General features: G+C 41.9%; 1 protein-coding gene across 4 annotated transcripts in view; it reads right to left on the reverse strand.

The window, feature by feature from the left end:
* itsn2a (intersectin 2a) overlaps positions 1–17,302 on the reverse strand; it is a 36,237-nt gene extending 18,935 nt beyond the window's left edge. For 3 of the 4 annotated variants that reach the window (XM_053445085.1, XM_053445081.1, XM_053445083.1), the window contains exons 1-7: positions 17,133–17,296; positions 10,002–10,073; positions 4,827–4,919; positions 4,628–4,691; positions 3,539–3,714; positions 3,148–3,369; positions 1,958–2,051 (exon numbers count right to left, since the gene is read on the reverse strand). In XM_053445085.1, coding sequence (XP_053301060.1) covers positions 1,958–2,051; positions 3,148–3,369; positions 3,539–3,714; positions 4,628–4,691; positions 4,827–4,919; positions 10,002–10,008 — 656 coding nt within the window. In that variant the 5' untranslated portion in view covers positions 10,009–10,073; positions 17,133–17,296. Of the gene's footprint in view, positions 1–1,957; positions 2,052–3,147; positions 3,370–3,538; positions 3,715–4,627; positions 4,692–4,826; positions 4,920–10,001; positions 10,074–17,132 lie in introns of all 4 variants that reach the window. The other variant, XM_053445082.1, reaches the window with a different exon arrangement.
* Between the last annotated feature and the right edge of the window lie 2,158 nt (positions 17,303–19,460).

Below are 19,460 nucleotides of genomic sequence, written 5' to 3' on the forward strand. Positions count from 1 at the left end.
GCCTCGACTTATAACCGCTAATTGCTCCGAGACTCCCCAGTGTTATTTTCTCATCTCTTAATTAGCTGTAGAGGACTACAACCACATGACTCTCGGAAACAAGACAGCGCTGTGCTCTCAGGCAATCCTAATCAACCATTCTGTTTGTATTATAAACAATGCCTCTGCAAAGAATAGCAGGACGGGTTAGGTCGATGGTGTTCATTTGAGAAGTATGCGTCTCAGGCATGTGTCTTTATGGCCGGCTGGGAACTTGTCAAACTCCTCTGAAATAAAAGAAGCGGATTCATGGGGACAATGGGAGACGGAGAGGGGGATCCTCCCTCTGCTCAAGGGCGTTTTTCCAATGTGGGTATATGTTTATGAGTGTGTATGAGTGTGTTTGCACATCTATAAACTTGCGCAGTTGAAACTCCTCATTATAAAACTTGTTATTTGTCTGAAAAATAGACAACAACATTACATCGGAGGGTTTTATGGTTGGAAGTGGAAGGTTAAAGTGAACTGGGAGCTGTGGATCAACCTGTATTTACTTGACTCTCTGGTATTGAGGCCTGCACCACCTACACCTGAGGTCAGGACTTTTTGTATGAACCACTGGGCCATTCACAACAATGAAACCAGACACTACTCTTACACTTTTCCCAAACCACACAAAACACAATTAGGAGCATCGAGGATATTAGATACTACATTGTGTGTATTTCTCTACTGAGTCGGTGAAACTGCCCCAAACGGCTCCTTTGTATCCTCGCAACATCCCACCACTGTGTAACAATTTCAGCGAGAGATGAAATACACAGAGACGAGCAAAGATGAATTATCTCATATGTCCATTTCCCTCCAAGATATGAGCAGCCACAACGTTTGTCATTGTTAGCATTAATGTCTTAAAATCCCCTGGTGTCAGGTTATTGCTGCTCTCCGCTGATTGTTTGTAAGCAGGATTACACAAAAACTACATAAACACCAAGAAAGAACCGGAACACGTTTGACTCGTTTCCAAAGACAGTGTATTTTTCCACTTCGACAACTGAAGTATATATCCTGGATTTTGATGAGAAAAATCTGGCATATTTAAAAGACTGAAATCTATAAATGTGTACGATTTGGTACCAATTCAAACTCAAATCAAGATGTAGTGAATTAAAAATTGTTTATTAGGAACTCTTGGACCTTGGCAGAGGCATGTGCTCTAATGAGTGCCATTCCAGTTGGCTTAGAAGTTTGAGTCATAAAGTAAAATAACATTTTTACCGGATAGTCATAGATGAAAATTTAAGATACTCCAGAATCATATTGATTTATTGAATGGAATTTCATTATAGGGTTCATTCTCTGGGGACCATGAATACCTGTACATGTACTTTCAGGGTATTCTGTTTAAGACTTGTTGAGATAAAATAATGGACAAAAGTTATGAACTCACTGATTCGTATAGCTAATAAATAATAACAATAATAATAATAATAATATCAGATGGAAACCACCCAATAGTGACTTCTTCCTATAAGGCTGCCATTTGTTCTCCTCTAATGCTTGGGACTTTAAACAAGTCGACTTCCTCCTGTAGCCGACCAGAACATCTGATTTGAAAAAGTCCTTCCTGTTTCCTCCTTTATCTAGTATTTCATCTGCCTGTGTTCACATTCCGAGTCCTTCCCCGTCAAAACTCTGCGTCTTTAGAAGCACTAAACGGCACTAAACAGCATAATAAATGGTACATCTTTAAAAAAACACTAACTTTGACATACTTTGGAGTCTAAATTTATATTTCAACCAGACCCTGATGTGCTGACCGAGGAAATGTGGTTTTTGCAAACGGCTGAATAATCCTGAAATGTGACAGTAGTTTCAGTATAACATAAGCCTAAGCATCTTACAGCAGCGTTTACACAGTTTGTCATAATACACATAGTTTTTCACAGCGTGAAATCTAGTACCAACTGGGTCTGACCTGCTGGATCCAAGGTCCAGGAGAGAGTTTGCTTTTGACATGCCAGAGGTTGGAGAGAACGCCATGGGCGAAGAGAAGCCGGAGAGAGGGAGCCCTGAAAAATAGTTGTGAGTTAATAGTTAAAATCTAAATATGACATATTCAAGGTAATGTGAGAAAATGAGTGAGTTTTTTTTGCATGAATATAAATACATAGAGTGTGTTTGTATGGTTTTCTTATGCAATCCATCTCTGAAATACTGCAGTTGCCCTTGAACGTATATCTAATCTTATCTCTCACACTTTACAGTCGCAGCACACAGAACTCCAGCAGCAAGGTTATTGACATCTGGCTAAAAACAAAGCGGATCCTGGTTTTCTGCAACATGGCACTAATGAGGACTGAGAACTGTATAACTTCTTGTAAGCAGAGAAAATGGGAGATGACAATAGAGAGGAAACACCAACTTAAATAGGAATTTCACACTCTGTCTAATTAGATTGTTTATTTCACAGCCAAACAGTAAAAGGGAGATTAAAGGGAACATCCATGGGAGAGGTGGAGGGGTTAGAAATGAAGACATGAGTGGGTTGAAGTAGAAATCCAAAGGAAAAGAATGACTAAATTATCCCATGTTTACATTGTATATACATTACATAGGTACAGTAACTGGATATATATATATATATATATATCCATATATATATATGGATATACTGATATGTCCATTCTCTGCAGTGCATAAGACCTCAGGGAGTAGATAGATAAGCTGCAGCCTTTTCATGCTGGATATGTAATCCCCACTACACTGCTTCACCACAGAAGCTCAGGACCTGAATAACTTACCCTGACACGCTAAATATCACACTCAAGCACTGGGTTGCAGAAGATACATGTAAATCCATCTGTACGATCATTCAGTAAGTTCTTCCTGAGTTGTTATCTAGTGTATGGGAAGGTTTAAATTAGTGATTGCAAAATTGGCAAAACCATTCAAACTTAATTTGAAATCTTTCCACTTCGTGGTTCTATTTAAAACCATTTGAATCAAGTATCATATCAGAAACTACATTTCATATTCTCTCTTGGATCATATGTGAGGGAGCATTAGCTACGTCAGCGTCTTGACCCAGAGTCTAAATTGAATGAACTGGTGATAATCCAGTCCTCAATATGCATCTCTTTAGAATGGTTCTGCTGCAGAACCAACCTGTATTGTTGGGAACGAGTGGCGGGGTGAGGAGGCTGACATTGATGTTGGGGGGTCCGGCGCTTCCCAGGGAGGTGATGAGGGAAAAAGGCCTTGACATCGGCACCAGGGGTTGCACAGAGGTCATGGGGGGGTTACCCGGGATGTGTGTTAGGATGGGCATGGTGGACATAGTCGACATGGAGGACAGACCAACAGACAGATTTGGCATAGAACCCATTCCTAGAAGGAGGAAACACACAGGTGAATGAGTTAAAGAGACTGAGATGAAAGTTAGATTTAAAAATGGGTTACTTGCATTATTGAACGTGTCTACTTTAAAATACATATCACAGGGAAAGAGTGAAAAAGTTATATTTTTGTACTGCAGTTATAAAATGAAAATTTTTACCAAAACGTGCTGATGACGGGGCAGTTGGGACCGAATTGGAGCCTGGAGGCTGCATCGTGATGATTGGCAGGACAGAGGGCATATTCCGGCCCTGAAGCTTGAGTTTGATGAGCTTCATAGCGATGGAGAACTCGAGTCTGTCCATCTTCCCGTCACCCTCCATGTCGGCAAGGTTCCTACAGGAGGGGGGAAAGGGCGAGCGGTACAAACATGATCCGTTTATAGCAAATCGTACATTCCTGGTCATTTCTTTTGTTTTTGTGAAAATAGAAACGAGGAGTTGCACAAGGGACAAAGCTCTGCTGGGACTGAATTCCAGTAGTGCTATTCACAAAAAATACCAAAACATCCACACTGTGTGTTCTAATTTCACACACACACACACACACACACACACACCCCTTGCTCTCTCTCTCACACACACACACACACACACACACCCCTTGCTCACACACACACACACACACACACACACACACACACAGTTTACTAGGTGGGGCAGGCTGCAAAGGAAGTGGGCGCTCAGTAGGAAGTTGAGAGCAGGCTAAACTAACTCTGAACAAAAACAAAGATTGGACCCAGCGAACAACGTGGTCTTGATTACACAATATATCTAAATTAAAGTTAGCATAAAGTTTTTACTCTTTTATGCTCGAAATTAGATGTATATACAAAAACGGATGGAGCCTTCTCTCCATACTCTGCGTTCATTTCTTCCCTATTTGTTTCTCCTGAGAGCTTACGGATACAGACTAAAAAGAGAAGTACCACTGGAAACCATGGGGGGGCAGTGTAGCTAGTTGTTCACGCGCGAGACAACCATTGAAATTGACGAGGAAATTATACAATGGCGGACCTTTTTGAGGAGAGATTTAAAGAATTGTTAAGAAATTAACGTCGAAATGTTGTTTGTTGTCAGAAAGTCTAGACTCTGTGCTGCCCTCTAGTGGACGTATTACTTGACAACAATGCCAATGTAAAGGTACAAATGGAAGTACGTGGGCAGTGATGGTTACATCGTTTGACAGATGTATCATTTCATTGGCTAAGGCAGCACAGATGAGCCTTTAGTCATTAGTTGATACTGACCAGATCTCAGCCAGGACAGACGGGGGCAGGCCAGACTGGAGGAAGAACTTCCTCGCTTGTTCTCCTGCAGATGGACCAAAAAAACAAACATCACCAGGATTTACAGAGACAGACATTTGATACAGGTAGCTTACTGACGACAATTCAAGATGTTACTGATAAACAAGCACTTAGTCTGGTTGTTATGACCACAGCTTACCTGAGACATAGCCGAGCACGGGGCTGAGGGTATCAAACTGTTTGTCGTGTTTGCACCTCTCCTCCGGAGTAATGGCCCACGAACTGGCTGCACCTGGACAGGCAGAATTTTGAAATGTTTTAAATTCACACGCAGAGCATCTCAAATATTTTTAATAACATCTGGACCAAATCTCACACCTGAAAACACAAGCTCATGGTGGCGCTAGACTAAGAACCACATCACCATAAACAAAAGACACCATAAATAGATATTCGCAAAAGACTGTATATAAAATTGGACGTAGACTCCCCAAGTGCCTGAAACCTATATTTCCTCCAATGACCAACAGAAGCTTGACTTCTCACTGGATATATAATGTCAGTAACTTATGGGTAGCCACTTGGGACATAGATCAGAGAGGTGGACCAACTAGTCAAATGATCAAACAACCGATCAATCAACCAATTGTGCATGAATAAGGAAGAGCTTGAACCAATAAAAAGCCATAACAAAGATACAAACTCACAAATGCACACACACCACACACATAATTCCACACTTGATGCTACTGGCGTCATTATTATATATTATTATTTTCAAGAAAACATTTAATATAAACGGAGAAGGCTCAACAAGTTAAAACCATCATGTGTTAGCGGAGCTTCACCCCCAAAACGCACAGAAATCCAGCTCCACATTTCAAGTCCCCAAAGCAGAAATGCTGACACCAAATTCAGCACAGTCGTTTGTTTTTTAACCCACCCTCCAAAAAGTCTGCATAATTTCCATCCCAAATAAGATCTGCCCCGCAGATGAAACCCCTCTTTACCAGCTCCCGACAATGATTAATGTATAAAAGTGCGCAGTCAGCTGTTCTTGCACCACGCATGCATCTTGCATATCTCAAGGTAAGTTCAGGGTTGGCCATGAATTAAATATGAAGTCCAATGTGCTGTGGGGGGGGGGGGGGGGGGGGTGAGTGAGGCTCAGTTCTTACTCGGTTTCATGAGACGTCTCAAATAGAAGGGGGAGCTGATAATCAATTAATCATGACAGAACACATGAAATGAATCAAATCATATCATATCACAATCAAGGGCAAACTCAAAGCCTCATCTTTCACTGCTTAAACTGAACCTCACAGCCAGTTGTAGCAGATAATTGATTGTGTGGACACTCAGCACAGATGGATCAGTCCATATGGCAGCAGTTGAATGACTAAGGCAAAGATAAGGAGACAGAGACAGATAATGGGCGCAGGCAGCGGAGGAAAGTGATACACAACGGATGAAGTCACACTAGAGCAGTCGAATGTCGGACTAGATCATCGACTGTAAACCACATCCAGAGAGTTTCGTGCAGCTCACTTCAGCCGCCTCGTTGTTCTCTGCTCGACAGACGGGCCTCCCCGGTGCCACTGGTTGTCGCCATAGGAACCGTAGCACCGCCGTCAAACTAAATGTTTACACAGACTTTCCCCCCCGACGGCGAGTGTGGAGTGTGTTATTTAAGTTCTATCATTATAAGCCCACCATCGGTTTGAAGCTTGAAACTGATCTGTGACTTCAGGGAAAGATTTTAACAGAACATACTGAAGATGAAATTATCAAAGCAGTGCGTATTATTCATTCTACATACATGTGTCTATCCATCTATATTAAATGTCAAGGAAAGGAATTAAAAGAAGGAAAAGATGACTGCAAACATAATTCTCACTATGGAAAGGTTTTCACGTCATATCAAAAACTGGGCCAGCTCTTTAATGGGAACAACTCAACAGATGTTATGTGGCTTCTGTATATTCTTTATTATTATATACACACAAATATTTGATTGATTTTTATTACGATGTTACAATATTCACTCTTTGAGAACCGTACAGTGTTCTACAGTTTAGCCATTAATAACAACTCAGACTCAAATTCCTATAAAAAACATGATTCCCTTCTTTCTGATTTCTGCTAGGTGTGTTCACATAGAAAGACAGAAACATGAGTTAGGGTGAAATATTATTACTGAAGAAAAATCCAATACTTACGAATGTCATGGGTGTGTGTCTGAGACCTGGTATCCATGCTGTAATTTATTCACCCGCTTCAGGAAATACCACCCTGCCCATGATGGCACTTCCTCCCCAACACTAACCCAAACAACCCACTGGCTCTTGTTAACCGCACACACATGTATAACACACACACAGACACACACGCACGCACACCCACACACACACAGACACACACACACCTCTGAGGAATGACGAAATGGACTGTTTAGCTTCGGTAACAGCACAGACTGTAGCAAAAAAAAAGAGGAGAGGATGAGGGGATACATAACCTGCTGGCTTCACTCATGAATATCTGTTTGTTAGCAAACACTGCCGATTGCCTTGAGCTGGTTTCAATATCTAACAAACCTGAACCACCGGAGCAACACCTGCTCACGTCGAGGCCTTTTCCCTGAAAAAAGCCAATATTAGCAGCTCACGGCACCCGACCTACTTCTTGCAGTGTCAGCAAAACGCAGCCGTTAAACAGGAGAAAGTAATTAATCTCACACGGGGATGTGAGTATTCTTCAAATTGTCTCTTTGGCTTTGACAGACCCCATTTAGAAGCTATTGTAAGTGAGATATTTAGCACAGTGCCTATGGGACATGTGGCCGCATGCACCATAAGCCTGTCGGTTGTTTCAGAATCGGCGTGTGTATAAGCGAGGGCTGGATGCTCTGAGATAAGTGTGACAATGCAAAGCTTCTTACAAGGCAATGGCAGAATCCATGGTGTTCTGTGGCTTGATGATAGTGATGGGAACATATGGCAAATCAACGGGAGGCCGGTTAAAATGATGCCAACAAAAGCTCAACGCCAATTATGATGCACATGTAAGACCGGAGGGTTTTTTGAGCTGAAGTCTTGTGGACATTACAGAATTTTCTTGCCAAGAGTTAGAGGAAAAGGTCGATAACTCTCTTGTGTTTGTATGGTGGAATCCATAAAGACTGAAAGCAGAGGGAAGCGGCTATCCTGCGTCCACAAATGAAAATTGCAACAAGTGACTTCCCAAGCTAATGTTGGCTGCGTTTCTACGCAACAACTTTCCCCTGGAACAAGGAGCTTTTGCAGGAACTCAATTAAGTTCCATATACATTGTTTTAACCCACCAAAAAGTCCCTGCTTGGTGGAGTAGTGCTTCACAAATATACAAGAACTTTAGAGGAAGTACTTGTAACACTAAGGAAGCCTCATTGGTCAAGAGTTCAAGCATTTTGTCTGAGCTGGTGAATCTCTGCAATAGCTCGTAAACACCACTTTGAGTCTGGCTTTTCCGCTGCTTTGAATACGCTTCGTTAATAGCTCTCGTCTCTTTTACGATCTACAGCAGCAAGTTTACTGTTGGTGTTGTAGGGTTGTAGGTTGTTCATATGTCAGCAGGCCAATTTGTCTTATTCATCCTTGTCTTCAGACCTCGGTAGATGAAAACCTTTTAGTTCCTCTAAATTACATTTTTAGGATTAAATGTTCCAGGAACTTCTGGTCACAATGTGGTTGTTGAGAACAGAAGGTACCAGACAACCTGCAGGCACTACTGTAGGTCAGTGGGCAGAGCCAAGCTAGCTGCTTCCCCTGTTTCCAGTCTTTATGTGAGGCTAAGCTAACTCCTCCTCCTGTAGACTATTGGCTATCCCTGTAACGTAGCCTCTGCTGTCTTTTGCAAACTTTGAGCAACCGTCTGGCATTTTACCCCCACAGTTTTCAATGCACAATTTCCACCCTGCAGGCTACCACTGGAAATCCTAATATATGTAACGGCTTGTATGGCAAAATACAAACATCAAAGTCAACAGATATCCCTTTATCCAATCCACGCGTATCCACATGCTGTCATGGCTACTACTTGAACCGTAGTACTAAGAGGAAAACGTATAAACAACATCCTGCAAAGCAACCTAGAACACAGACCCTCAGCAAATACACCAGAGCATGTGACAGTATTGACACAATACAGTTCAACGTACAGTCCATCAACAAACAACGTCTCCTGCACCGGATTTAAAACGACTGTACCACACTTCAGCTCCTCAGCAGCTGCGACACAAACAGCCTGGTGTGGCTTCGGCTCCCTTTGTCAGCCTGTGTGCTGCTGTTGTCTAGGTGCCACACAGTCCACAGGAGATGATTGAGTCAAACCCTCCAGACTGCAAGCGCACGTCTCGGGGGGGGGGGGAACTACCTCTCAGCTTTCATGACTATTTACATATCAAACACTTCACCTGGGGAGGACAAGGTTATGGTTCAGATAGGTCCATTGAATCAACAGTCTCTGTACACTGCAGCATTTTACAATCAGACACACACACATACACACACACCTCTCCCTCTCCTGGAGTGTTGCATACTATCCACCAGACTAATGACTTTACAGCTGCCTCATTGCAGATTCATTGTGTTAAAACGAAAGTGCAGTAACTCAACGACCTCCTCCTCCCATACTTTACATTTCCACGGAGAAAGTAATGACATACTGAGTTTCTGAATTGCATTCTCCAGTGTCTGCCCAGTGGACAGTATTGAAGCAGACCATTATAGTTGTGGGGTTTGATGGTTTTGTTTAACTGCTGGAATTAGTCATGTGGACAAGATGCACACACAAACAAAAACACAAACACAAACTTTCTCCGAGGCGCTTCTCGCAGAATCCCTTAGGGAACTGCCGCGGCCGTTCTGCGATCTAACGCCTGAGACAAGAGGATTATTGAAAACACACACACACACTGTTGACCAACCCTGTCCACGCCAAGGACAAAACAGACGCAGTCTCCAACACAAAGCACAAACCGAATAGTTTGAACGTACAGCAACAGTGTCGTGAGATCGGATATGGGTTCGGTTAAAGTCCAATGTTTCATTTCAGGGCCAGATCAATATCCCATTACCACAATCTCAGGGTTCTCAGGTCCTGTCTTTGCCTGTGCCACCTTTGAAGCTGTGGGTAGCTTTGATCAGAATGAAGCAAATGCACTCACTTGCTGCTTATTGGTCAGCTCTGACCGTTTCTGCATTTCATTCCTCTCATCCATCAATTTCATTCAAGTTCATTTTCAGCCTGAGCACCCCCTCCCCGTATTTGGCGAAGCGTATTTGCCTCAAACGGACAAACGCATCAAGAACACACAGGCAGAATAAAGTGTTCTTACCATTCATGGCGGCAGGTGGAGAGCACGGGCAGAGAGGGAAGTCCTCTACTCAGCTGGCGAGCTCTCAGACATCTGCAGAGAAAGAGAGAGAAAGATGTGAGCGTAATTGTGCAGAGTTTGTGTGTGTGTGTGTTTGTCGCCGGCATGCATGTGTGTGAGAGGAAAAATGGGAACAGAAAAGATTGAAATACGCGCGAGAGCAAGGAAAGATAAAAAATAAATCTCATCTCTCTGTTAACAATGCAAGGGGAAGGCGAACACGCTGAGGGCTGACAAGAAAGAGTGAGGGAGGGACAGAGGAGGTGGAAATAAAAAAAGAGGAGAGGGGGGGTGGAAGAGAAAGAGAGAGAGGAGAGGGTGAGGAGAAGAGCAGAGCTACAGACAATGCAGACGGACAGATGCAGGCAAGAGGAGGACGGGCAGTGGAGGAGAAATGACGGTGGTCAGGGAGGAAGGCAGCTTTCATCCCAATCTGATCTCAGATCACAGACGGCTGCTCCAGCCAAAAATCTTCTCTAATCTTAGTGTCTCTTTAATTATACACTTTGACATTTGGGTTTATATACAAGCACAATGGAATTTGGCCTCATCTTTTTTTAGAAAGATAAATATTTGTCTTATTTATGGGAACATAATCATTTGTCTTAATTAGAAACATGCATTTTATTATTAGTGATATATGTTGTCCTGTGATATTAGTATCAATGTGAATATATATATCAGTCTTGTTAGCATTATAAATATTTGTCAAATCATTCTAAGGATGAATAAAGCCTCCATCTTACTTAGAATATATATTTATTAGGAATATAAAAATGTTGGACATGGATATAAATATATATTTATAGGATTATGAATATTTGTCTAAGTTGGAATAAAGTTGTTTGTTGTGTTCAATGATATAAAAATGTGTTGTTATTCATAGAAATATTTGTCTTATTACAAATAACAACATCCTTTTATCAGAAAAACTATTATTTGTCATGGCAGGACTATAAATATTTCTTGTGTTGTGATATAAATATTTGTCTGAGAAGGAATGTAGATATTTTAGTCTTACTAAACATACAAATATTTATGTAAATAGGATTATAAATATCTATGGAACTTATAAGGAGTATAAACATTTGTAATACAATGTATATATAACACATTGGTCTCGAATATTTTTGTTCTCGTTCACTTTTTAGTGCCATACATATGTTTGATAAATCGCACTAGAAAAGGTATAAATCAGCATTTTATTATACACTGTAAATTCCCATATGTATCTGCATTGCATACACTCATTGGATAACACTGACAAAATGAAAAATGCATGTGCTGAGTGCAGTCTGCAGACACTGTGAGCTGCAGGGAGCTGATGAGATTCCTCTTATGGATCATTGTCATTGTCCCAGAAAGAGAAGAGGACAGATGTAATTTCATGTCCTCTTGATTTCTGTTTCCAATAATCTTCTTCCTTTGCTGTGCTGTTATTTGTGAATCATTTTAACCTCAATTGCTCTGGCAATATCGTGTCCTTCTCTACAGAGGGACTTTTCACGCAATAGGCTCACTAACTAACTAACTAACTAACTAACTAACTAACTAACTATTCATCCTTCTATATCTATAGATAACCAGCTAGTATATTCTCAGCTCTGTTTGTCTTAGAAATCAATACTCTGCTTTCACCAAATCACTCCTTCATTTTTTCATCTCACTCTCCACTCTATCCTCCTCTATTTCTGCTCCCGTATTTCTTATTTATCCCTCATTGGAACTCGCATCCCCTCTTACGGGATTCAAACCCGATTCCCATCAACCCTCCCGTCCGTTCTGCACCTGATACACAATGCAACATCACTGGCTTCACTCTCCTCGTATGAATTCCTGCTGTGGTGGCTGTCGTATAAATCACTCCCTGTTTACGCAGAAGCTGCCAATTACTTAAGAGCAATGGACCACTCACTGTGGCGTACGCCTGTGCATGCACAAAAATATATTCGCAAGCTCACACACACACACACATACACACAGCATGGGCAAAAAAACAACACACATAACCAAGCAAGAACGATGACACCTCCACGTCCCAAACCATAAATCCATCACTGGAAAATACACATGACATCACAAAGAAAGGAAGCTGTGACGCAAATTATATCTTGTAAATCACATTAAAGTTAGGGTTCACTGTGTATTTATCCAGATTCTATAATCATTGCATCATAAACTGGGTTTTAAAAACTCTTTCCATCCTGAATTCTTGTGAAATGAGACACAGAGTGAGTGTGGAGATGCAGCGACTATATTGTGCCCTCAAATACCAAAATAAAAATAGTGTCTGCCAAGGATCCCAGCATGCAGTGCTCCACATTATACGCAAAAATTACCTCGGAGTGACTTTTAATCTGACAGTGACGGCAAGTAATTGCCTAAAAATATGAAATCGCTGTAAAATATTTTCTTTTATACGACTGGTTGTCAGCCAACCTAGCTGAAATACAATAATACAATGCAATGCAATATAACACAGCTGAGCTACATTAAGTCCTGGCTTCATGACGGAGGCTCAGCTTAACTATTCAACTTTGTGCTGATTTTAGAGGATGTAATTTGTGCTGGTGTCAAACTGGGTTGCATTACAGGGACAGGGGTGGTCCTGTTACTTCCATGACCCAATGAGGGTTGAGTCAATAACAGTCAGTGCTGCTCATACCTCCATCAAGGTTCAACAGTCCCCTGACATTCAGTCAAGCTGCTTCAAATTTCACACACTCATAGATATCAGTTGCCTTAACGTGCCTGATTTTTATCATCATGGACCATGAATAATTGCCCTGGGAAAATTTTTGAAAATATTTGAAAAACTGATTGCACGATGTTAGAGAAAAAGACCTATACTGCATCTTTCCAACAAGTTTTGTAGAAACCTGTTGAGTTGCTTTTATATAATTCAGTTTACAAACAAACAAACCAGCAAACAAACAGGGGTAAAAACGTAGCTTCCTTTGCGGACGTATCAATAATGGAACGGCAGTACAAACAGAAAAAATCATGCAGATACATGTGAGGAACAAGTTAATTTTTCTAGCTTTCCACTAAATATCAGAATACAGATCAGAACAGGTGGTCTGAGGATTTTCCACACACAACACTTGCATCTAGAGTTCACTAAGAATTAAATAGAAAAACACATCTAGAGTGTGGAGCAGCGGTTCTGCCGATGGAATGACCTTGTTGATGAGAGAGGTCAGGGAATGATGATCTGACTTGTAGCTGACACAGGGGGCTATAGTAACTCAGATAACCAGTCTTTACAGCTGGGGTGAGCAGAGAAGTGTCTCTAAAGGAAACAACACCAAGAATGGATGGCTACAACAGAAAAAGACCATGTCTGAGCAGTTAACACAGCATTAATCCAGCAGTGACCCAAAGTGCCTTGTGTAAACAGACCAGGATGGTGCTGATGGTGCTGGTGTAAGTGATCAATCATCGTTTCCATTGTCACTGACCATGTTCCTCCCTTTATGACCACAGTATCCTAATGGCTTCTTCCATGTCACAAAGCAGTAGCTACTTATTCTAGTTTCATGTCAGTGGTCACCAGATCTGAATCTTACAGAATTGAGATTTGTAGCATTAGACATTATAACAGAATCTCAAAGGAAAGTTTCCAACATCTTGTGAACAAGCCGACCTGAAGCTGTTTTGAGAGCAAATGGAGGAACTACTCAGAATTAGTATGATGTTCCTAATAAAGTGATCACACGAAGCAAGGCAGATGTTGACAGAATATTTAGTGAACCATTCCTTTACAATATGTCTGAGCTTTGCTGCTAAACATACAGTATTTGTATCTCCTGAATGTGCGCTGCTGAAAGCAAACACTGGGTATGATCCGCCCTCATACAACAAACACGACTGCACCCTGAGGTGTGTGTGCGGCCTCAAACACAAGACATTATCTCCTATTGGCTTTGTTGTTCAAACAGGACACATCCTGGATAAAGAGCAACACAACAAGTCACAGAGGACGACAACACCGACTCCACCGCCACATCTACAGGTGCTCAATACCCTCATGGCTCTCAAAATGCCCCAGGAGAGCTCGAAGGGACACAAGCGTTAAATGTCGTTACGCGTTTCCGATTTGATTTTGCTGGCAGCTCACTCTGGCTCGATATGACAGATGTAATGTTGCAGAGCGATATCGGAAAAGCAATCAATCCCACAGTGCGGACAGCTCACACCCAACCTCTCAATGCTCCTTCAAGTGAAGTCAGCCCTGATCCAACCGCTGAGCAGTAGTCGGAGTAGAGCTTATCTGATTTGTTGGTTGGCTGATTAAAAGGAAACCAATTTGAGGTGTGTGTATATTTGATTGTATTTGTTATTCAGAGGTATGAACTGTGCCCAGGAGGTTGTGTTTTTGTTTCAAACTACTGGAGAGATTAACATGGAACTTGGTGGAAGGATTCAGTTTGGTTCAGGAGAGAACCCCTCAAACCTACAAGGATTAATTTTCAATACATTATCAATGATGTGTGGCTTTGCTCAGAGCTAAAGAGCTCCAGTAAAGAGGGAATTAAAAGAAGAACCTTAATGAATCAGGAATTCTGCATGGACATCGGAAAAAATAATCTTCCCCTCTCTGTGTAACTTGTGGCCCCTGATTTAGAAAAATCAGAGACCCACCACTGATCATGAACTTGCATACTTTTCAATGGCTCTATCAGTCTATTGCACTGACATAGCAAATCTTCTGGGGACAACAATAAGGCTGAAATCTGTCCCCCATCCATCTCTTGTGATGTCACTGTTGCAGTGGCAGCCACCAAAGTGAAGTTTCCCCCCCGACATAGACGGCGTATTGATGTGGAGAAACGCTACACGTTGCACTTTTCAAGTTTCTGATTGGAGGAACAGTGTGAGTCACTATCCGGGCCAGCCGCCTGCTGACCCACAGCACCGAGGCAGAAAGTGAATCAAAGAACCTTTGACTCTGCCCTGCATGCTGATTGACACCTGTGTGCACCGTGCTGCACCGAGTCGGATGTGCATATCAATGCGTCGGCCTGTGTGTGTGTGAGTGAGTGTGTGTCACATACACACACACTCACACACACAGAGGGGCACCCTGTTCTAGCAGACACAGCCCAGGAAGCTTTGCTGAGCCCGAGGAGGAAGAAAGAAGCCTGTGTGTGTGCGCTTGTATTTTCCTGCTCATTCACAACAGCACAGAGGGACACGCACACACACACACACACACACACACACACACACACACACACACACACACACACACACACACACACACACACACACACACACACACACACACACACACACACACACACACACACACACACACACACACACACACACACACACACAAACTCCTGTGTTGTGCTGCAGGTGAAAATCAGGACGCTTCCCCCTGAAAGAATTATTCTTATATCCATCCTTTTTATGTGGGTCACCTCGAGCAATGATACTCCCCTCCCCCATCTTCTAAACGCACACTCAGCACCAGGTCCGACCTCAGAGTCTCTAACCTGTGTCACTTCAGCACAAGAACTTTACTCTGGACCCCAAAAATAAAACTGTCATCTCCTGGAAACTGTGACTGTCACGTAAACATATACCCTGGATGACCTTTGGCTCACACTTCCAGTATGAAGATGATTGTTTATGTTCGTGTCTCTCTGTGTGTGTGTCTCTCTCTGTGTGTGTGTGTGTGTGATGTAATTCTTTGTTTCTTGGCAGGTGGCTACGCAACAGTCCCTGGGATCAGGCCAGGTGCCATATGAACTACTGTTTAAATGGACTTTGCCACTTCAGCAAAGAAAACCTCCTGTTTTTCACTGAAAGCAGCAGAACACTCACTCACTCACTCACTCACTCACTCACTCACTCACTCACTCACTCACTCACTCACTCACACACTCACACACTCACACACTCACACACACACACACACACACACACACACACACACACACACACACACACACACACACACACACACACACACGCGCACAAAGCAATCTCTATAATTAGTCTATACTGCAGTGAATGAACACAAGCATACATAAACAGGTACACCGGGTGTCCCAGACGTTAATATAAAACTGCTCTGACGTCTGGAAAAAACGTTTCCACAGCAAACACACAAAAACTGGAGGGAGTGAGATAACAACTGCACCTGATAAGGCTCCGAACAGGAGGGGCTCATGCTTGTGTTACGTTTTCCATGCTTTACAGAGACATGGCTTTAAACCCGAGTGGGTATTTGGACATACAAAAAACTTGTAAATAATGATCACAATAAAAGTCATGTTATTTTATGTTTATCACAAATATGAGGTTAGAACATTTAGGCCAATCCTCACTATGCTCCCACAATGCACAGGCAGGATATAAACATACAGTACATATACAGAAATTCTGTGATATTGGTACAGATGAAAAATCCTATTGTGATGATTATTGTTGTTTATATTAATTCACCCAGTCCAACTGCAAACTATTTTAAGGAGAATCTGAGTTCGATCTATACTTATCTGACCCATATGGGAGAAATCCAGAAATTACACGACAATGTCATCATTTGGCAACCACAAGTAGACATTTAGAAACTGAAGATATGAATATGCTGAAAGTCCGATTGCTTGTTTAACAGCTGGGATTATTTTTCTAAGGCAAAAAAACAACATTGATACACACGTCTGCTTTAAATCCATATTTTAGATCTCAAAGAAACATCTTCCCAATGATGACCTCACCACACATTCAAGACACCTGACGCTGTCTTGACAACACAGAGGAAATTAGTGGCCCATCTTACTCGATTTGGTCACTTATAAATGTCTCTTTAACCTAAGTCAGACTAGTCATTAGAAACACACATATCCTGAAAACCCTTTTCTTCCCAGTCTCTATTGGTTTTTCTTCCCCTGACTAGAAGACAAGAGGCTGGATCTCACTCAGGCAGCTTCAGGATGTCCACAGATTTGAATGGGCAGTCAAACACTGATCACACCTTGAGCTGCGGCCAGTGGAGCCCCAGTGCTCGTGCTGCTACGCTCCACTGCCGAGCTGTGTGAAGGTGATGGTTTTAATGGAGCAGCGTGTGACCCTTACCTGCATTTACTTCGGATCCGAGGCGCATTCACGTGGATTCTGTTCATGTACCTGTTGCGGTGGAGCAGCTGAGATCCGACATCCAGGCTGTTAAACCACCTCACTGCTTCTTCTGCTGCTGAGGAGGAGGAGGAGGAAGAGGAGGAGAGGATCCTGCAGCCGGGGCGGTGTGCACTGGGAATGGGCGTGTCTCTCTCCACACGGGGAGTCAAGCTAATCATTGTTTCACAAATCACTTCCGATTGTCCTTTTCAAAATAAGACTTTCAGGCTCCTGCGACATCAACATTTTTATAGATAGATGGATGGATAGATAGAAAGATAGGGGGATAGAGCAATATAAATTTAGGTGGATGAATAGATTGAAAGGTAGGTGGATGGATGGATAGATTTTACCAACCTGCCCATACAGTGTATTCACATAAAATATTCACTTTCCCTTGTACTTAAGGCCTTTATTTTGAAGGCACGTTCACTTATCTTGAAAGTCAGTTGATTTGATCATATTCAACACCAGCATGTTCAAAGTTAAATATTTCTGTAATATGAAATAGTATTTTATACTGTAGATGAAAAACTCCCTTGAAAATGTATTTGAACAAAACAGAGGGCAAGGTAATATCGCCTGTAAAATAATAGATGAGCTTTAAAAAACACTATTTCATCAACATGCTATTAGTTATTAGTCGGTGTTGCCTAAATTCACACCTCTCATGAACTAGTTCAAAGTTCAGTTCATACAAGTAAACATGAATAGTTCACGTTCATAGTTCAGTTAAATTCTGAGCTAGTTTATAGTTCAGTTCATTTCATAGTTTTAAGGTGGAAAGTGAGAATGAAAGACTTAACTTGTTAAAGAAAACCTTATCCATCACTACCCCTTGTCTTTACTGTCAGAATCTTTATCAGACAGTGTGTAAAAATCCCTCTCTGCTTTCTCTAACCATCTGTATATGAGACCGAGAGCTGTTGTGTTGCAGGTATGGCCTGCCCCTTTAAGGAAAGTTTGTAGTGTGTGACGTAGTGCACCTGGGTATTGTGGGTAAAGACGCTAAAAGTGTGTGTATAACGAGAAGTGACGGACCACCGAGAGGAGATGCGAGTGTTGCTCCTGCTGTAGATCCGAGAAGTAAAGTGGCCGCATTCCAAGTAAAGAAACATCTGCTATTATCCTCCGGTTGTTCCACCGGCAGTTTAGTGCCGGGAAGAACCGGGAAGCGCTGCGGCCACACACACACAAGCACATAATCTCCTGAAGGGGGGTGGCGGCTACAGGCTTGCGTAGGTCAGTCACCTGTGAAGACCAGCATCATTTACCCCTGAACCAGCGCGGAGAAATGATGATGATGATGATGAAAAATTAAATATAAAAAAATTAAATATAAAATTAAATATAAAATTAAATATAAAAGTTAAAAATGAATTAAATTAAATTAAAAAAATTAAAAAAAAACAAAACTGCATGCGCACATCCTGCGCAGAAGCCCACTGCGCACATCCTGCGCATAAGCCCATTATGCACATCCTGCGCAGAAGCTTACTGCGCCATCCTGCGCAGAAGCCCATTGCGCACATCCTGCGCAGCAGCCTACTGGGTACATCCTACGCAGAAACTCAATGCGCAGGAATTAAGCACAGTTTTTTTTTTTTTTTTTCCTGTTTTTATATATAATTAATTAAATATACATACTGTAATAAATTTAGCAATTAATAGGAGATATCCTGCCAATTTCAAGAGTTCAGTATATTGCCAGCATGAAGATGGGAAAGAGTGGGATTTGAACCCGGGTCCTTCTTATAGAAGAACTGACACTTTAACAACTAGGCCACATTACCTGATGATGCCGTGAGGAGCTAAACACACAAAGAAGATGGACAAATTACCGTGTCCGTGTGTCCGTGTCATTTTATGCTGCTTTTGATAAACACTTAAAATATGTTCTACTTTACTACATATATTTGACAGCCTTACTTTTCGATTTTTGGCTTTTAGATACTGGATGATTTAACATACTTTAAAAACCTATTGTTAGACCCAGTACTTTTCCAACCTTGTCTTCGGACGCGAATCACAGTCTGCTGTGATGTCCTGAAGCTGCCCCCTGCTGGCTGCTGGGTTCCTCTGCTGCTCTAGCTTGGTTTGTGCAGCTTGTGATTAACTAGAGTTGTCCGTAAAAGAAAATCTTAAATATCCTTCAAGGGCAATTTCAAGAGCCAGTTCATCGTTCTCATAAAAGTGAACGTGTTCAATGAACGCATTCTTTTGCGTTCGTTCATGCACAACACTGTTATTAGTATAGTAAATATTATTAGAAGAAAGAGGAAAAAA

The sequence above is a fragment of the Pleuronectes platessa genome, chromosome 17 (genome assembly GCF_947347685.1).
Source record: "Pleuronectes platessa chromosome 17, fPlePla1.1, whole genome shotgun sequence".
Lineage (NCBI taxonomy): Eukaryota > Metazoa > Chordata > Actinopteri > Pleuronectiformes > Pleuronectidae > Pleuronectes > Pleuronectes platessa.